The sequence below is a fragment of the Sorghum bicolor genome, chromosome 3, assembly GCF_000003195.3.
Source record: "Sorghum bicolor cultivar BTx623 chromosome 3, Sorghum_bicolor_NCBIv3, whole genome shotgun sequence".
NCBI classification, from domain to species: domain Eukaryota; kingdom Viridiplantae; phylum Streptophyta; class Magnoliopsida; order Poales; family Poaceae; genus Sorghum; species Sorghum bicolor.
Genome location: NC_012872.2, coordinates 66,908,583 through 66,926,873, shown reverse-complemented (window position 1 = coordinate 66,926,873; position 18,291 = coordinate 66,908,583). Strand labels below are relative to the sequence as shown.

Sequence of the window (18,291 nt, the reverse complement as noted above, 5' to 3'; positions counted from 1 at the left end):
TGATGATAGATGCGAGTTATCCAGCCGAGCGCATTGCTCCAAGATATCCATCTGTGAGGAACGCTAAAAATTGGAACAAGGCCAGAGCAGAGGGGAAATATTATTATTATACAAAGAAGAAAGAGGAAAAACGCAAACATGCCCAACGAAGCAGTTGCAGAGGTACGGCTGGAAGTTCAAACCGTTTCCCACCAACCGTGGAGAAATTTGACGCGAATTCGGATGAGCTCCTTTTTGCATAAAGGTCCCGAAACATACGCAAAACTTTCTACCCGGGTCCGGTCCGCACGGAAAACGCGTTGCATCAGATAAGCAGACCGTATACAGCACAAACCGAGGGGGGTGATATGTAATAACAGAGCTAAAATTGAACTAACCATAGTTAGATGGCGTCGCCTCTCCCGCGGGACTGAGACCAAACCAGGGTTCCTCGGACGGAACGCGGGCACAACCAGACCAGCACCACCTCGAGCTTCCCCATCCGGCCATCCCCCCCACCCCCTTCCTGCTACAACCGCTTCGTTTCCTCCTCCAACAAATCCCTCCCCCAAATCGAGCTCCGATTCGGCGGCTCCTGCCGCATCGCTCATCAGTTCCACCCCGAAATTCGCCGCCGGGCTGGCCCCGCCGATGGAGTGACGAGTCAGGGTTTCGAAGCCGGCAATGGAGGCGCAGTGGCTCGCCGAGTATCCGCACCAGGGGTCCGACAAGCGGCCGCGCAAGCGGCCCCGGCTCGCATGGGATGTCGCGCCCACGCTGTTCCAGCCCCCCAAGGTATGGTTCTCGCGCCGCTTGCCGCCTCGATTGGTTGCCAGTCGTGGGGTTGCGATGGTAGTTTTGTCTAGATCTGGACGCGGTTTCCGCTTAGATTTGGAGTCGGTTGGTTCGATCAGGGGTTGGAGCTCGGGGAATTGGAGATCTGTAGCTTTGCTGTTGCGAATCATCTAGAGGTTTGGCCAATTACTGGTGTATATGGTGCGAACAGGTCGCTGATGACGAGCTATTTTTGAGAAAGACGGGGAAGTTTTCTGACCTAGGTGTTATCTTGTTCTAGCTTTTGGAGCTTTCTACATAACTTTGGAGTTTATAACTTTTTTTCGTCTAGAATATGTAATTGTTACAGGATGAATTTCTCAATTGTAAGGACTATAGAAATAAGACAGTTATTAAATTTGGGGAGCTCAACTATTATTACCTAATAATTAACTTTCGCTTTTGTGGGAATATGCAAGAGCTATGTACTTCGGTTAGTAGCTACAGGACAATGTCGATTGGCACCTCACATAATTTCAAGTTATTTAACTGGCCGCTAAACATTTCAGTACAAGAAATACAATATCAACCTTCAATTTTTTTTCCTGTTGAACTGGTACTTCCTATCCATATTTGTTGTCAATAAGAAGTTTACATGGCTTGGTGTTTTTGTAGGCAATTCCGATGCTATATTGTGGGCAGGAATTAATTAATGGTAATTTCACGACTGCATTTCTTCCGCCGCCACCGATTTATTACACTGGCCCTCCACGGAATCTTTCGCCTCCTTGGAGACCAGATGACAAGGATGGGCACTATGTTTTTGTGGTTGGAGAGAATCTCACACCAAGATGTATATTTCTGCAACTCAATGATGTTCATTTACTCTCCTTGCATTGGGTTGCTCGTTTTTGGTTCGCATCTCTGAATAGTTTGTCTAGATGTATTTTCTTTTGAATGTTATATGTTACTGAAAGTTGTAGTCATGGAGTTTTCATCTATATATTGTGGCTCTGCATAAATAGCTTCATGCTTCATAAATTAAACACTGGTTGAATGCAAATTCATGAACATTGGTTCAATGCCATTTCATGTTCCACATCCATCATTCATCAAATGCAGATTTCGCTGATAATTGTGTTGACTGCTGCTTGATCCTCGCGTCTGTCCTAACTGATACTTCATAATTTTGGTTCTGTTGAGTATGCCTAATTGGTTTTGTAATAATTATTACTAACACTGATTTCCTGGTCATGCAGATAGGATACTTAGCAAGATGGGTGAAGGTTAGTGTGCCCCTTCTGGACTACTATATAATTTATATTCTATTCTGCAATGATCTTTGTTCTTAGTTGGAATGCTTAGTTTCAATTTGAATTGCACAGGACAAGGATGGCATGATCTTTTATGCTCTCAGTCCTGACTTTCATTGCTTTCGTTCCATGTTATATTTATTGTTTCAATTTGTGTCACAGGGACATTTGGGCAAGTTTTGGAATGCTGGGACTTGGAAAACCAAGAAGCAGTGGCTATCAAGATTGTGCGGTCCCTCCAGAAATACCGAGAGGCTGCTATGATAGAAATTGATGTGCTCCAGAGACTTGGGAAGAATGACTTTACTGGGAGCCGGTAAGAAATCTACCTCCCTTGTTTCACTTATTGACCCTTTTGGCAAGTTGATGGATTTGCATCGATGGTTCTATGCCTGCAGTTGTGTGCAAATACGGAATTGGTTTGACTATCGTAATCATATATGTATAGTAAGTACATATGCGTCAAGAAGGCTATACGCCTATACTTTTCTTGTTTTTGATGATCAGGTTATGATATTGGATTGATGATCTCTTCAGGTATTTGAGAAGCTTGGGCCGAGCCTATATGATTTTCTGCGAAAGAATAGCTACCGTGCATTTCCTATTGACCTTGTCCGAGAATTTGCCAGACAAATATTAGAGTCTGTTGCATGTGAGTACTCAGTTCACTCTGGCAGTCTGGCTACATTTCAATGCAATTATCAAGTCTTTTGAATTTCGAACAACATCATTAGAATTGCAATCATCAAGTTTTCTGAATTTCAAACAATATAATTAGATTACTAAACTGCTATGGTTTGGCATGATCTTGTTAAGCTGGGTTTGCTAGTTCTGTTTTCCTTCTCTAGTCCCCTTCAAATGAAGCTGATGTTTCTTTTACCTCTACAGTTATGCATGACTTGCGACTTATTCACACGGATCTGAAGCCAGAGAACATTCTTCTTGTTTCATCAGAGTCTATCAGGGTGCCTGATTATAAGGTTGTTACTGAACTCCTAAATTTTTACCTGCTTCTGTATGGTATTTACCGATTAAGGTTCTTTTTAGGACATATATGATATATCCATTACCAATTTTCTTTAGCAATCCCTTATTTGCCATTGATGTGGCAATGTCATGTGGGGACGACCTGTGTGACAGGACAATTAAGGGATTATGGAGAACTGCAACAGCAGGAATTCCTGATTCTTATGTGGACAGGAATTTGACTACTTATTTTATTAACAGATTATGCAGAATTGCAACTGCATAAATACATCTCTTTGTCTAAACTTTATTTTTATTTGCAATGAAGGTTTCTATACGACCACCAAAGGATGGTTCTTTCTTCAAGAACCTTCCAAAATCTAGTGCTATCAAGCTGATTGATTTTGGGAGTACGACTTTCGAGAGCCAAGACCACAATTATGTGGTGTCGACAAGACATTACCGAGCACCAGAAGTTATTCTTGGTATAGTTAACATCTGCTGACCCACACACAAAGTAGCCAATTTACGCTTATTTTCTAAATGACATTTACGTTTATTTTCTAAACGACACCATTTTTTTTGTATTTGTTTTTTAATCTTTGCTAATTCTTTTTTAGGTCTTGGGTGGAACTATCCATGTGACTTGTGGAGTGTGGGTTGCATTTTAGTTGAGCTCTGTTCGGTTAGTTTACTAAGACTCTTTGTATTGGAGTACTTGATTAACCTTATCCATATCTTTTGCAACTTTGTGGTGCTTGTCTTGAGAAGTCTCTTGCATTTTTTGTTTTTTTATGATAATATTAGGGCGAAGCTCTCTTTCAGACACATGAAAATTTGGAGCATTTGGCTATGATGGAGAGGGTCTTAGGGCCCCTCCCGAAGCATATGATTGTCAGAGCTGAGTATGTGTACAAGTCCTTTGTTATCATCTTAATCTACCTTTTTGACATTTTTTGTTGTTGCATGTACATCCAAGATGAGGTAGGTGGTCAGTTCTGTGTTGGCTTCTGCTCATATTAACTTATTACTCACATTCATTGGTTAATGCTGTTTTACAGTCGACGTGCTGAAAAATACTTCAAGCGCGGAGTAAGGTTGGACTGGCCAGAGGGGGCGGCTTCACGAGAGAGCATGAAGGCAGTCTGGAAGTTGCCTCGTCTGCAGGTACTTTCCTCTCCGATGTACTAATCATCGCTTTTGCCAACTGACATCTTATAGATGGGCATGCCTTTCGAAAAGTTCTAATCATTGCAATCCATGCAGAACCTTGTAATGCAACATGTTGATCATTCTGCTGGAGATCTTATTGATCTTCTTCAAGGACTTCTTCGGTATGATCCTAATGAGCGCCTTAAAGCACGTGAAGCTCTACGACACCCTTTCTTTACCAGATGCATCAGAAGATGTGGTTTCTGAGGCTACTGACATTGAAAATGTCAATGCTGTATTTCTTCGTTTTGATGTGTAAGAACTACAAAAAAAGTGGAGATGTTCTACGAAAAATGAAATATGCTAACTTGCAATTCTGTTCAATGATTTGAAAGGTAATTGTTGTATATAAGCAGAGTTCTCTGACACTTGATTCATTTTAACTGGATGTCACTTTCCAATTGATACAAATTCCTGTCTCTCCCATCCATACTAATTTTGCCAGACTCTCAGTACTAGCAGGTAGCATGCAGAAATCTCTAACCAGGTGGTGTCATTTGAGGATAAATGGGATTAAGTGTTTTCATAGAAGACTGGAACACTATATTTAATGATGGCATACGGTGATCTCTGGTCAACAGGTAATCATTTTGCATGCATTTAGAATTTGAGTATTTCTTTTGCAAGTTGGCAAATATATTTTCGACATGGCACTTTTGGTTTGTTCGTGTTCTTTTCCTCTGGAATTTGTGGTTTTTTCCAGAAATAAAACAATTGCACCCAACCTGTTTTGTATGGTGAATACTGCTTGAGATTGGTCTTTATATTTTACAATAAGTCTCATGGTCAAGCTTGATTTTCACTGAGCTTGAGTTTACCACTTGGTTAAGCAGACAAATTGTTGACATAAAAGCTACTTGCTCAGTCCCACTGTGAAAGCTTTGGTTTCCCTGAGCTTTAGAAGTCTAACATTTTAAATTTTGACCAAATATATAAAGAGATTATTTATATTTATTGTACATAATAAGTATCATTAGATTAATTGTTGAATATACTTTCATAATAAGCTTGTTCGGAGATACAAATGTTGCTAATATTTTCTACAAAACCCTAGGCAACTTCTTTTTTTTTGGGAGGGGGGGGGGGGGGGGGGGGAGGGGTGAATTTCAATGCTGGAGGTCAACCTAGATAACTTGTAGGCACTACCTATTTCAAAAGTTACTAGGTGTGCTTGTGGTGGTTATTCCGATCTCATCTGTTACGAGTTATAATTGACCTACAAACAGCTTGACCATGAAATCAAACCTGCCTGCAAATACTGCAATCCATGATATATACAAGGTACTAGGTCATATGCCATCTTTATGTGTTGGACTGCTTTCTATATGAGCTTTGGTGGTTGACTTGTCTCGGAATGAAATCACGATACTCCCTGGGTATTTTAATTGGAATTTTCTTTTTATATTTTCTGCTGGACCAATTGTTTGGGTAATTCTTCTGTTCTCTTACGATCATGAACCTGAACCTGATGACTGGGAAAGCTTCCATGTAACCTTCACATATGCCAGCAAAAGTGGACGACCCCATTATAACCACACGTATCGTGCAGTTTCTTATCCTATGTTTTTCCCCAGCGGTGTGTCACGCTACGCTGATACAACTGCTACGCTTTAACACAGACAAACGTGAAGCGTTGCCTGTACATGATGCAATGGTGACTAAGGCTGATCAGTGGACCCCGAGTTCCAGGAATTCCAGTTGGCACCGTTCGGCCACGTGATTCTGGAACCCATTCGTCGGGCTATCTGTCGTTGCACGAGCCTGGTTCGAAAGCAACATTGCAAAAGCAGCGCCAAGTTTCCAGCGCGGTTGCGTCATATGCTGTTATGAATGTGTTGCTGCATCACCGAAGGTATGACTGAAGCTGCTGACTTCGTGGGAAATAAAGGCGTATCCCGCTTTCATCACGTTATGACTGCACATTCTCCTGGTATGACGTGTGTTTGACTGAACTACGAAGACCTGCTTTGGTCACGTTATGATTGCATAGGATGGCGTGTCTGCAATTCGTTTGGTCAACAAATAGCTGCTCTCCGTTTGCTGCCGTAAATAGTACGTACTTGCTAACCTTTTGGATACGATGCTGTGTTGCGCTGCTGGAGATGAGATTACGGGGTTTGCGTGCTGGCGTCCTGGATTACTTTATCAGTACAGCCGTCGAAATCCATCTCAACTTTACGAAATTTTGGACTTCCACAGGACAGTCGGCAGCCCTCACCAACCAACGATTCTCCTTGATCACAAATCAACTCCCAAACCCGTTTGTCCTTTCCCTCGTCCTCGCTTCAATTAACAGTAGCCCTGATTTTTCTTCTTCTTCTGTGTGCTACGAATTGTTCGTCTCCGAATATACCCACGCGATTCACGGTATCCGCATCGCCGGATTGGGGTCCTGCACTCAGCCGGTACGATGATCCTTCCGAAATCCAATCACCGTCACTGTATGCCCGCCCACATGTTGACGGGTGCGGAACGCTGGAAGATTCAGGTGTAGGTGCAAACGTCGGGTCGGAGCCCCTCTCTATCTTATCCACGCTCCGTGGCTGCTGCTCTAGCGCGCGGCCCCACCGCCGGTTGCTCAAACGGCCGTGCTCGGCGATAGGGCCGTCACGTTCCGCAGGCCGCAGCCGTGGCGCTCGTGCTGCGCGGAGCTAGAGCAACTAGGGCGGCTATGCATTAGCATTATGATTCCAATCATCCAATGGCATCGATGTTGCGGAGAGCCTGCGCCACACGGTTCCTTCCGTGGCCGACTTTGTGGAGATTGGAGGAGATCAGGAGAAGCATGAGACCGCGGGAGCTCGGCGGATGCTTTCCTCCCGTGAAAGCCTGAAAGCTACGGGGATCTCGACGCAGCGAGTCATTGTGGCCACACGGTACGCCTTCCATCTTGTCATTCGCAAGACCAGAACCGTGCCAGCTTTTCCCCCGGCTTGAACAGGCAGTCAAATTGAATCAAATGAAACTGTCGGGCTAGTGGCTGTTTGATTTGAAGCATATCGATGCTCGGAAACGTTTGTCTTTACACCTAATTTCAGACAGATTTGGTCTGGACATATTGGTGACGTCCTCTGGACATACTGGCGACGTCCTCCTCCAGCTAGCTTCGTGCAAAATGTATGATGTACTCCGTGTCTCGGTCCTGGATAATGAATTTGTTGACCAATCCAATATAACTGAATTTCTTATTGCAACGTGAGTTCACGCTTTGACGCTTTCAGTTCAGTTTCCTAAAATGGCGGGGCCTCTTTCCTCGATGAAATCATGTGCCACTTGTGCAGTCGCGCCGCGGTTTCGTATCCTCGCTGGCCTCTTTCCTCGGCGACTCCCTTCAAATCATGCCCGTACCCTCCACCTTTCTTTAGGGAAAAAAAAAACAATCATGCACCTCCACCTGTGCGGTGTACCGGTAGAAAATTCTGGCCCACCAGCCCAGACCCAGACCCATACACCAAGTACACGTACACCAGGCCCACGACCAGTCAGAAGCCAGTTTCCGGCGAGTCCGGCGAGTCGCCTCTCCGGGCTCATAGGCTCGGCGCAGCCAGCGCGCCCCCGCAAGCGACGAACTCCCACACTTTCCTCGCCCGCCTCGCCTCGCCTCCCTCTTTTAATCGCAGAAGGACGGCGCACGCGGGGGCCGGGGGCGGCTAGTGCGTTTGCCCGCTCATCAGCGCCTGCTTGGCAACTACCAACCAACTCGGCCCGTCACCCGTCAGTCTCCTCCTGCGGCTCCTCCTAGTTCTCGCGCGCCGCCGTCCCGCGGGACAGCGCCACGTACGGGCCAAAGCGCGGCGTCCCAAGCTCACAGTCTGCTAGGGTTGCGGAATGGCTTCGGCAGCGGCGGAGGCGAACGGCGGGGAGGGGGAGGAGCTCCTCCTGCTCTCGGCCGCGGAGGCTGGCCGCGGCGGCGGCGCGACCGCCGAGGCGGAGGAGTCGTGGCGGCTCAACTTCGAGGGGTTCCGCCCGCCGGAGGCGCACCAGGAGAGGCCGCCGACCGGTCCGCTCCACCACTGCCTCGGCGTTCTAGGTATCCTCTCTCTCGGCTGTATTGCTTTGCATCCATCCATGGCGCCGCCCGTGTGCGCCCGTGTTTCGACAACTTGGTTTTTGTTTTCATATAAATAAATTAGTTGCTTTCTGCGACTTGTGAATACGAACGTTGCCGATTTTTTTTGGGTACTATTAAGTTGACGCTAGGGTGGACTAGCTTGATTCTTTTTCTAGTCCAGAGCTGGGGATCAAATTAGGATATTGGGTAGTGCTGGCCTAGATGCGGCCTAGTTCTTACCGATTTGCTATTACGCCACTTTGGGAACCCAGCGCAAATGTGTGTACTGTATCTTTCCGTATAATTTTAGCTTTGGGGTTCTGGAAATTCCGCTCCTGCCTATTTGAGGAAGGGCAGTCTCCATCACGTGAGGTACTCATTTCTTGGACTGCGCATGCAGAAGCTCTGGAAAATTATTGTTATTTTTTGGTTGGTGTATAGTTAAGCGGCAACTGACAGATCAGCATACAAGCGTAAAGGCCTTCTGGGTGTCACTAGTTTTTTTTTTCCTTTTCCAACATGTCGGCTTCTAAGTAGTGGAATTGAATGACAAGAGTCCTATTCCCATCTCAGTTACTCCATTTATAGTCATGTTCTCCATTGCTATATGAGTGTACCTTTTTTTTTCTTTGCTTTAGCTGTCTGGGATAGTTCTGTTTAGTTCCAGGAGTTCTATTCTATCTCCGGTGCCATATACTAGGAAAAGCAACTACAAATGAATTTTGAAGTGTGACTTTATTAAAAAAAAACTGTGTGCATGGTAATTTTGCTAGTCATATCATTTTAAATCCTTTTGACTTTCTTATTTTGATGAAACTTTTTTACATAATTTCTTAATATAACATTCATGGTTCTATTGACAGCTCAAGGTCCTGAGGATGTGGTTGCTGAGTACTACCAACAGCAAGTGGAGATGCTGGAGGGTTTTAGTGAGATGGACACACTTACAGATCGTGGTTTCCTTCCTGGAATGTCCAAGGTATGTTATATATGAACTTTCTATTCTACCATTAGAGAAGGTTAGCTTATGTGGATGTTAATGATCACATTTTCTTTGCTGCATTTGTTTATACTTTTGTTAATAGTGAGACTGCATCAATAAATGCCTGATAACCACTTTATTGACCTACAGGAAGAACGAGAAAAAGTTGCCAGGAGTGAAACATTAGCCATACGGCTGTCTAACATTGCAAATATGGTTCTCTTTGCTGCAAAAGTGTATGCTTCAGTAAGGAGTGGCTCACTTGCTATCATCGCATCTACTTTGGATTCTCTTCTAGACTTGTTGTCAGGATTTATCTTGTGGTTTACTGCCTTTTCAATGCAAACACCAAATCCCTACAGATACCCAATTGGAAAAAAGCGTATGCAGCCGCTGGTGAGTTTTGTTTTTGTCACGACCTGTACTTCCAAATTTCTTTGGATCATTCGTTCTTTACCATAGCTCATGCATTTGGTTCCACTGAACTTTTGAGAACACAGTTCCATTTAACTATCTCTATTGTCAGTACACGCTAACATATTTCAATTACTTTTCTGGTGCTATTGGTAATTAAAAACTGAATACTCTCAAGGGCTGTGTATCATTGTATCAAGAAGGGATCAAAAGATACAACACATTCCACACACCGCAAAGGATGAAAATGTTACATGCTTGCCACTGACTGTAAATGACCTCCAACAAACTATGAGGGCAACCAGTTGGCAGCTACATCACACTGTGCCAAACCCGAGCACCTGCTAAACACCATAACTGCCCTTCCTCCAAAATCTCTTGGTAATTTGTTATGGCAATATGAAAAGAAGCACAAATGATAATTAGTTCAGAAAGAAAGCGTGCAACACTGTAAATAAATAAATAAATAAATGCCTATTAAAACGATCTGTATAAATAGTTGAAGGAAAATATGACTGTTGTGCGGTGCAATCCCTCTGTTTCAAAATATAAGTCGATTTGGCTTTTTTAGGTACATTGATTTTCCCATGCACCTAGGTACACGTTATGTCAAGATATATAATAAAAGCTAGTATGTACCTAGAAACGCTAGAACTACTTACAATTTGGAACAGAGGGAGTATTAAGTAGAATAGTTACTCTAGATTATGTTTCTTCAAGCATCTCTGGGTATTACTGTAATGCTAAATTAAAGCTTTGTTTGGAGGGCTCCAATCTATTTTACATAATTGTCAATCATATATTTTTTTCTTGCGATGTAAGCAATCATGTATTTGCAGTTCCTTTTCCACTATACTAAAAATCCATTAAAATGTTTTGTTCAGGGAATACTTGTTTTTGCTTCTGTTATGGCAACCCTTGGCCTTCAGATAATTCTAGAATCAATACGCTCATTGGCGTCTGATGTAAGTCTCTCTAAAGATTTAATTTCCATTGCTCTTTGCTGCATTACAAATTTTATTTTCAGGTTGCTTTAGAGTAGACGATGTTTGTATTGGGAGTTTAGATTTCCGTATCATAATTCAATGTTTCTTGTGAACGCTTGTTCTGTGAGTAACAACCAACAAGGCTATCATGCAATTTAGATGGCTTAGTTTTATCCTTCGCTGCAGAGTCAAATTACTTGCAGCAAACAAATATCATGTGCTTTGCATAGTCAGAAGTATTATTTTTCATTATTTTCTTGTGCTTAATGCCACAATAAATTGAAAAGTTGTCATGTTGTCATGGACGGTTAGTAATTTTCCTTAGTATCAGTCTAAGTGTCTAACCGTAGATCATATTATTGTTTGCCCTTGTTGATTATCTCATATGCTCATATTTCATTCTCCAGGGAGACGAATTCAGCTTAACAAGTGATCAAGAAAAGTGGCTTGTGGACATCATGCTTTCTGTGACATTGGTAAAACTTGCCCTGGTTATATATTGCCGCTCATTCACCAACGAAATTGTCAAAGCATATGCACAGGATCACTTTTTTGATGTCATCACAAATATAATTGGCCTGGTTGCTGCACTACTTGCCAATTATATTGAGGGCTGGATCGACCCACTTGGTGCAATTGTTGTAAGTACATGAGAAATTCGATCTCACATTTATCCCATATATCTAGTATAAGTAGCATCTTAGTATATTCCTTATCCTATGTATTAATTAGTTTGGGTAGGAGTAGTCAGCATCATTTGTTCTACCATCATAGTACTATGACTCATTGTTCTATGGTAATACTTTTCAAGAAACACTCTTTCACCTTGATTTGTCTTCAAAATTAACTGTCGTCCTCCCCTGCAGCTGGCAATCTACACGATCAGAACATGGTCGATGACGGTGCTGGAGAACGTACACTCCCTGGTGGGGCAGTCCGCCTCGCCGGAGTACCTCCAGAAGCTGACTTACCTGTGCTGGAACCACCACAAGGCCGTGCGGCACATCGACACGGTGCGCGCCTACACGTTTGGTTCCCACTACTTCGTGGAGGTGGACATCGTGCTGCCGTCAAACATGCCGCTGCGGGAGGCTCACGACATCGGCGAGGCCCTGCAGGAGAAGCTGGAGCGCCTGCCAGAGATCGAGCGTGCGTTTGTCCACCTCGACTACGAGTTCACCCACCGGCCCGAACACGCCTTGTCCCACGAGAAATAGCATGCAAGTACCGAGCTGATGCAGCAGGTGGAAGGACACGGGTTCGTAGCTGAAACTATTTTTGTGTAGCCGCAGAAGAGACCTGATGCTCGTCTAGTCTCGTCAGCCGTCGCAGCAAACCAAGTAGGGTACATGCGATGGGACTGAGCGCAAAGTAGTGCTCTCTGCGATGGTGTCCTTGTAGATTACAGCATCATGAACTACATAATCTGATTCTCCAGTGATGGTGATGAGGACCTATTTTATACTGGTCTTCAGCTCTTTAAGTTTGGGGTTGTTTTGTTTATCTTTTTGCCTGAAGACCGATGACTGAGCTCTGTATTATGCTTTCATAATATATAGCTCTGTCTATTGAATGTCATATATTCTTATAATATATTTCGTGGCACAATAGCTCTGTACCATGTCGATGTCCTAGACTCCTGGGTCCTGGCGGACATACATTTGGGATTAGGAGGGAGTAGCACAATAGCTGCACCTTTTTTCGTTCCTCCAATTTTTTTGGTCACCTCTAAACAGCCCGTGGGCCGTGGCGATCACCACAATCCTGTTCAGGTCTACAACTTTTCATAGCTGGACCGTGTGGCCTTGTGCTGGACCGTGACCCAAGTCGTCCAACTGTGGCAGGCTGGGCCGACATCTGACATGGACACTTACCTGAATCTTTGTACGGGAAAGGTTCGGTCCACCCAATTTCTGCTGCAAGGTCTACTGCCCGCCTGTGCCTGAAGTGCGCCGATACTCTGCACTTTGCAGAGTGCAGATGCAGATGCAGTGAACATTTCTTTTTTGTTTTTCTTTCATCAGAACCGGGTTGAACAGTTGATGCGCGTGCGTAAGACAAGATGCAAATCCGGCCAACACACCGACCCATTCCACCGGGGTTGGTGACCCACTACACGAGTAGAACGGTTTCCGTTTGTACACACGCGTGAGTAGCTAGCGTCCCTGGCTGCTGTTGCCTGTTGTTGGAAATACAGGGCAGTTGCTCATGTCCCGTTCGTCTGTTCCATTACGAAAAAGCGATCCGCTCTGTCTCTTAGCTAGCATGAGAAGCATGAAAACCCCGTGTCAGTAGATTGGAGTAGCTAGCTTGCGTGCCCGAAACAAGGCTCGGTTGGCCGGTAGGCGCGGTAGCTGAGAAGGACGTATGCGTACAGCGTACAGCTGGGGTAAGCACGACCAACTACGGACACGGACGGAAGAGTAGTAGAGCACGTACAGCCACAGCACGGCCGGTGGCCAGCAGCAGCCAACGATGCGAGCACGTCAGCGCTACCAGCTCTCCAGCTCCCGCATCCGTCGCTTCTCTTCTCGCCTAGTTGCCCATGATAGCAGATGGTCCCTGTACGAAACAAATTAAAAGCTCTAATGATCCACATGTGTACGCACAACACGTTGCCTAAATGCTCAACGCACGCACTCGTCGAGCACCACCATCCTCCTGTGTCGCCGTCGCCAGCTGGAGAGATCGATAGCTCAGCCGCCGAAGCCGAAGCCGACGGCGACGACGACTTGGTTCCAAACTCCCGAAGCCAGACTGAATCCGTGTGGACGTACTACGGCCTTGTTTGGCACAGCTCAACTTCACTAGTAAAGCTGTTTTTTTAGAAAATAGCTTCATGAGTGACTTTCTAGATGAAGCTGTCCTGTCTGTTGGATCGATCGATCGCCAGAGCACGTGTACGGCGATCGAGGCGCGAGATCGATCGACCACCGGGACAAGAACGGCCCTCTTTCTTCTGACAGTAACCAGCAGTGTGTCCTTCAAAACAAGCATAGCTAGCTCTGGGTGAATATTCGCCCGCCACGTGTGCAGGGCCCCCACACATGCATGCAACGCAGCCCCCTACCCTGCTTGCTGCGTATGGTACTACGGCAGTGCCTGTAGATCGAGAATGTTCGATCGTCCTGAGTGCTACTGCTACTAGGATTAATCTACAGAAATCTATCTATTCATAATAATACACATGACTATGCAGGCCCCTACGTACGTACTTATATTACACACATAATCACACTGGCGATGATGCTGATATATATATAGCTAGAGCAACTGATGGATCGAGCGAGAGTTCTAGTTGTCGTGTGAGCTCTTGGAAGCACAAGGATTCTTCCTCTTCTCCTTCTCCACGACGCGCTTTTCCTGTACATCACATGGATTCTTCTTCTGCAGCGTTGACTCTTCTCCCCGATCCTTCTTGTACGTCTCGAACAACTCCCTCTTCTCCTTCTCCACGACGCGCTGTTCCTGTTCGCCAGATAGATTCTTCTGCTGCAGCATCGTCGTCGTCGACTCTTGTGAGCAGCAGCTCTGTTGGACGCGCGAAGGATGATGACCAGTAGTAGTAGCCGCTTCCTGGTTCGTGTTCGGGCCTACTCCCCGATCCTTCTTGTACGTCTCGAAGAACTCCTTGTTCTCCTTCTCCAGTTCCTTCCACACTAGCAATACATATAATGCCAAGAAGAAATCAATGATACGTCTAGTAGTTTTGGTGAACACTCTTGAATAAACTTGATTAATCATCGCTTGCAAGAATATATTGCAATGGAATCACAAGAGAGTAGAACTAGTAGAAGTGAGAGAGAGAGAAGAAGAAACACGCATGCATGCAGCTAGCAGCTAGCATACCGGTGGATGTGATGACGGGCATGATTTTGGCGTGCTTCTCCAACGTCTCCATGCACTCCTCCTTGTTCAATTTGTAGCAGATGCACTTCTCGATCAGATGCTGCACCTGAATATCGATCATACATTCGATCGCACAAATTAAAACAACCTTGCATCATCACCATGCATGCACGCCAACACACAAGCCCACCATCGATCGAATCGTATCTCAATGCACGGCGCGGGCGGCAGATCGTCCGCGCGCGCGCGCACTTACCAGTCTGATGTACGAAGCCGGAGACGAGGAGGCGTCGTCGTTCATGGCCGCCGCCGAGAGAGAAACCGGCCGTCCGGGCCCCGGCGCGCGCTGTCTAGCTAGCTAGCTTCCGTGACGACGGAAGCCGCCGGACGGACGTGTGCTTCTAGACTCTGCTGGAGAGTGGAGATCGAGCTAGCTCGGCGATCGCGGGGACGGGGATGGATGGATGGAGAGAGAGCGGACGAGCTAGCGACCGGTGGAGAGCGCGACGAGTAGCGCCGGCGGGGAGGTAGAAATAGCGGCGCGCGGGAGGTGAGGGACCGCGGACTGGGCGCGATCGGGCGCATGTCAGGGGTGGTGGGGGCGAGCCGCTCACGTGGGTGCCGCCTCCCCATTCGCCGAGACGCGGGGGAGGGGATTCTTGCGGGCCCACGCCCGCCTCGCCTTACCCTTTTCGTTTGTGGTGAAACCTTGTTGCCATCCTCGCCGTTCCTTTCAGCCGATCACGGAGGGCGTCCACTTCTGGACCGTCGGATCACCGCGCCGGAGGGGTTGGTTCGCACTAGGCGACAAAGTTCATTTGAACGTGCACGACGAAGGAAAAAAGCGCGTGTTCTCTGTTTGAATTTGAAAAAATGGCGAAAGGACCTTTTGTTTTCCTGATTCCTAGGATAACTGAACCGTTTACATAACTTCCTAGCAGTACATCGCTGTAAATTTAACTACTAGCAGGGTTCCTAATAATATATGATCTCATAATTAATTCCTGAATACTATATATACTATGCCTACTCTGGGTTTCCAATTTCACATTTCACACAAATACTAGTAGTACAGTTTAGGGTGGGGGAATAGTGGTGAGGGCTTTTGGCTATGAAAAGCTACCTTTTAGTTTGCATAAATAGGGCCGGAAGACAACGCCAACTCGTTCCTTCCAGTCCAGTCCGAGTTGATGACTAGGCCTTGTTTGGACATATTGTACTAAAGTTTAGTCCATCCTTAGATAATAGGCTAAACATAGACTAATAATTTATTTTTCTCTTTTTTCTAATGTGTTCTACTCATCAATTAGCCCTTCTATTTTGACATCGAAAACAAGGATTAAAGTTTAGTTTATTTAGTCCATCCAAACACCCCTTAAACAACATTATCGTGCACAAGCATAAGAACCTACCGATGCAGAGCATATTAAAGTGGATACCAGCTAGGTAAGCAAAGTTGCACTCTCAAATCAAAGTTTTGCCGGTAGTGGGAGGCCCAAAGGTTACTGTACGCAGTACTGTAGTAAAGTATTATGTACATTGTACTTACCATTGGTTCTAGTACTACTTTATGAGTCACCACTTTTTCCCCCGGGCGAAAGGCTACTTTATGGATCATGGATAAACAGCATTAGCACAAAGGCCTCTTTGATTGCAGGAGAAATATAGGAAAATCACAACAACATGATTCCTATAGAAATAGCTACAGGTCACCCCTTTTGGAGTAAAACAATATGTGTTCAATTACCTTCTTTGCATACGAATTCCTTAATTATATATATTTTTTTTCTATTCCTATATTTTTCTAAGCCTAGTGGGCGTCTCGAATACTGTACACTGTACTGAAAGGCTAAACTTGTTTGTGCTTCATTTCATGAGAAAATAAAGCCAGGAAAACCTTTTCTTCAAAAAAAAAAAACATTCTTGTAATCTGGGCTAATGGCGCTCTCGCTGCTCATACTGTTTTCTCGGGAGCTCACTACTGTTGAGCGCGGTACGTACTACATAGCTTGCTCCGGCAATCTGAGCTAAGCAGGGCGAACGGAGATTTGGCCAGTCCTGGAATATGGGAACCGCGGCCGGGTGGGGCGGCTTTTTCTTTCGCCACTCGCCCCACCAGTCTCATCACATCGATCGGCCCTTGGCCCTTGCTCCGCCACTGTGGCGCCTCCCCATTGGCGGGCCAAATTGCGTCCGTACAAATAATTGGACGAGCCACCCACACCGGCAGTCCGGCACAGTGTACCCTCACTGTACTGTACGACCGAATAGTCAGGCACGCATCAACCGGCTCGGGCTCGCCAGATTCCATTCACACCCCACAGGCCGCCGTTGAGGCCACCGCCGGGACCGGCCCCGGAGGCCAAACGGGACAAACCAGCTCGCCCTCTTTCTCGCTAGGTATGTGCAATCATGCGACCGGAGACACGGAAGGCGCAAACGGCCAAGACGACATCCATGTTTCTATGCACGCACGCCACATAAAATGGGAGCCGTCGGGAGAGCGAGCGAGAGAGTGAAGAAGTGGGAAAAAAAAGCAGAGGCTAAAGAGCAAAGAGACTTGTCACCTACTGTACGTGAGATATTTCGAGCCCGGACTACCCTATCCGCGGTCACCGGCCCGTCCGATTTCGACCTCGAGTTTCGGGGCGCGGCGACGTACAAACAAAAGGCTCCCGAGACTTTGGCAGTCCGGTCCGGCGATGGAGAGCGATCCCAGAGCGGCAAGGTGCAATGCACCAAGTACGAAAGCGTTTTGAAATCTTGGTGATGTCAAACTCCAACGGCCCCAACTTTGGTGCTGTTTTGCTTGGAGGACACGAAGCTAAAAAGCTATTCCTCCTACGTACGCGCGAGCGATCGGAGTCAGTCATGGCAGCCGGCGAATCAGCCGATCGATTTCGATTCGATTCGATGTGTGGTGTGTTATCTGGCAGCCCCCGGGGCCGGGCCCGGGGGGCAGCGTGCGGCTGTGATGCGAGGCGGGCCGGGGCGGGGGCTGTCGCGTTGCAGGCGAATTGGTGTCAGCGCGTGCGTCATTTCCCCCGCTCCCTTCCCTGGCGCCGCCGGCCCCGGCCCTCTCACGTCGTTGTTGCCGCGCCCGCGCGGCGATCAGTCCGATCGGCCGCACTGCACCGGAATGATGGATGGAGCGCGCGGGTCGTGGCCGTGAGGCGCGCGGCGATGCCGTGCGAGGCCACGAGTGCTCTGGGGTCATGGAATGCCACGGCGAGGCTTTTTTTTTTCTCTTTCGTCGCGCACGCCACCACCACCAGTGGCATTGCGCATGTGTTGCTTTTCTTTCGCCGCGCGCCGGTGCTTGCAGCTGGCGTTCGCCGTGGCGACGATGAAGATATCAGATATCTGCGCGTACTCACCTCGGCTACGGCTAGGCAACGGGTGATTCCCGGGAGGGGGAATTCCAACAACCTCCGGGCAGAGGCAGGGCAGCAGCGTTTCGCTGTCTGGAAACGGACGTTTCAGTGCCATCATGGAACGGAAGAAAAAGGCCCGGGACGGTGGTGGAACGGGAGAAAAAGCCCCGGCACGGGACGGGGGAAGTGAACACCGCGGCACCGGAAGGCATGTACAATGTACTGTACTAGACGACAGTCACAGCGCTGCTTCGCGTTGCCGCAGGAAATTAGGAAAACGATGGCCAGGCCAAATGGAATCAGGCAGTACGTGGCGCGATATCAGCTCTGTTTTGAGAAATAGAAGCAGAAAAAGACTGGGAAAACATTTTTTTTTGTCCAGAAGAACGTT

At 46.6% G+C, this 18,291-nt stretch overlaps 3 protein-coding genes across 6 annotated transcripts; 2 read left to right on the top strand and 1 right to left on the bottom strand.

Annotated features, from left to right (window-relative positions):
* LOC110433957 (serine/threonine-protein kinase AFC1-like) lies at positions 414 to 6,311 on the top strand. 3 transcript variants are annotated; one of them, XR_002451415.1, is made up of 14 exons: positions 414 to 774; positions 1,429 to 1,606; positions 2,013 to 2,039; positions 2,229 to 2,382; positions 2,465 to 2,513; positions 2,604 to 2,718; positions 2,955 to 3,046; positions 3,361 to 3,517; positions 3,653 to 3,717; positions 3,840 to 3,937; positions 4,094 to 4,199; positions 4,299 to 4,579; positions 4,698 to 4,825; positions 5,864 to 6,311. XR_002451415.1 is itself a non-coding variant. In XM_021457204.1 (12 exons), the coding sequence occupies exons 1-12, from the start codon at positions 664 to 666 to the stop codon at positions 4,449 to 4,451; spliced, it is 1,305 nt and encodes a 434-aa protein (XP_021312879.1). In that variant the 5' UTR covers positions 414 to 663; the 3' UTR covers positions 4,452 to 4,627. The 3 variants fall into 3 exon arrangements, 1 of the variants encoding a protein (XP_021312879.1); XM_021457204.1 differs by lacking the exons at positions 4,698 to 4,825; positions 5,864 to 6,311 and having other exon boundaries at positions 4,299 to 4,627; XR_002451416.1 differs by lacking the exons at positions 414 to 774; positions 1,429 to 1,606; positions 2,013 to 2,039; positions 2,465 to 2,513 and having other exon boundaries at positions 2,242 to 2,382.
* On the top strand, positions 4,710 to 12,257 carry LOC8057771 (metal tolerance protein 5). Of its 2 annotated transcripts, none has more exons than XM_021457205.1 (6): positions 4,710 to 4,825; positions 9,159 to 9,274; positions 9,428 to 9,673; positions 10,576 to 10,656; positions 11,085 to 11,318; positions 11,544 to 12,180. In XM_021457205.1, the coding sequence occupies exons 1-6, from the start codon at positions 4,795 to 4,797 to the stop codon at positions 11,892 to 11,894; spliced, it is 1,059 nt and encodes a 352-aa protein (XP_021312880.1). In that variant the 5' UTR covers positions 4,710 to 4,794; the 3' UTR covers positions 11,895 to 12,180. The 2 variants fall into 2 exon arrangements, with proteins under 2 accessions (XP_021312880.1, XP_002458730.1); XM_002458685.2 differs by lacking the exon at positions 4,710 to 4,825 and adding an exon at positions 7,735 to 8,274 and having other exon boundaries at positions 11,544 to 12,257.
* On the bottom strand, positions 13,656 to 15,068 carry LOC8057770. Its single transcript, XM_002456560.2, has 3 exons — positions 14,783 to 15,068; positions 14,527 to 14,632; positions 13,656 to 14,336 (listed from the first exon to the last, which is right to left on the bottom strand). Exons 1-3 carry the CDS (start codon positions 14,825 to 14,827, stop codon positions 13,972 to 13,974), a joined length of 516 nt encoding a protein of 171 aa, XP_002456605.1. The 5' UTR covers positions 14,828 to 15,068; the 3' UTR covers positions 13,656 to 13,971.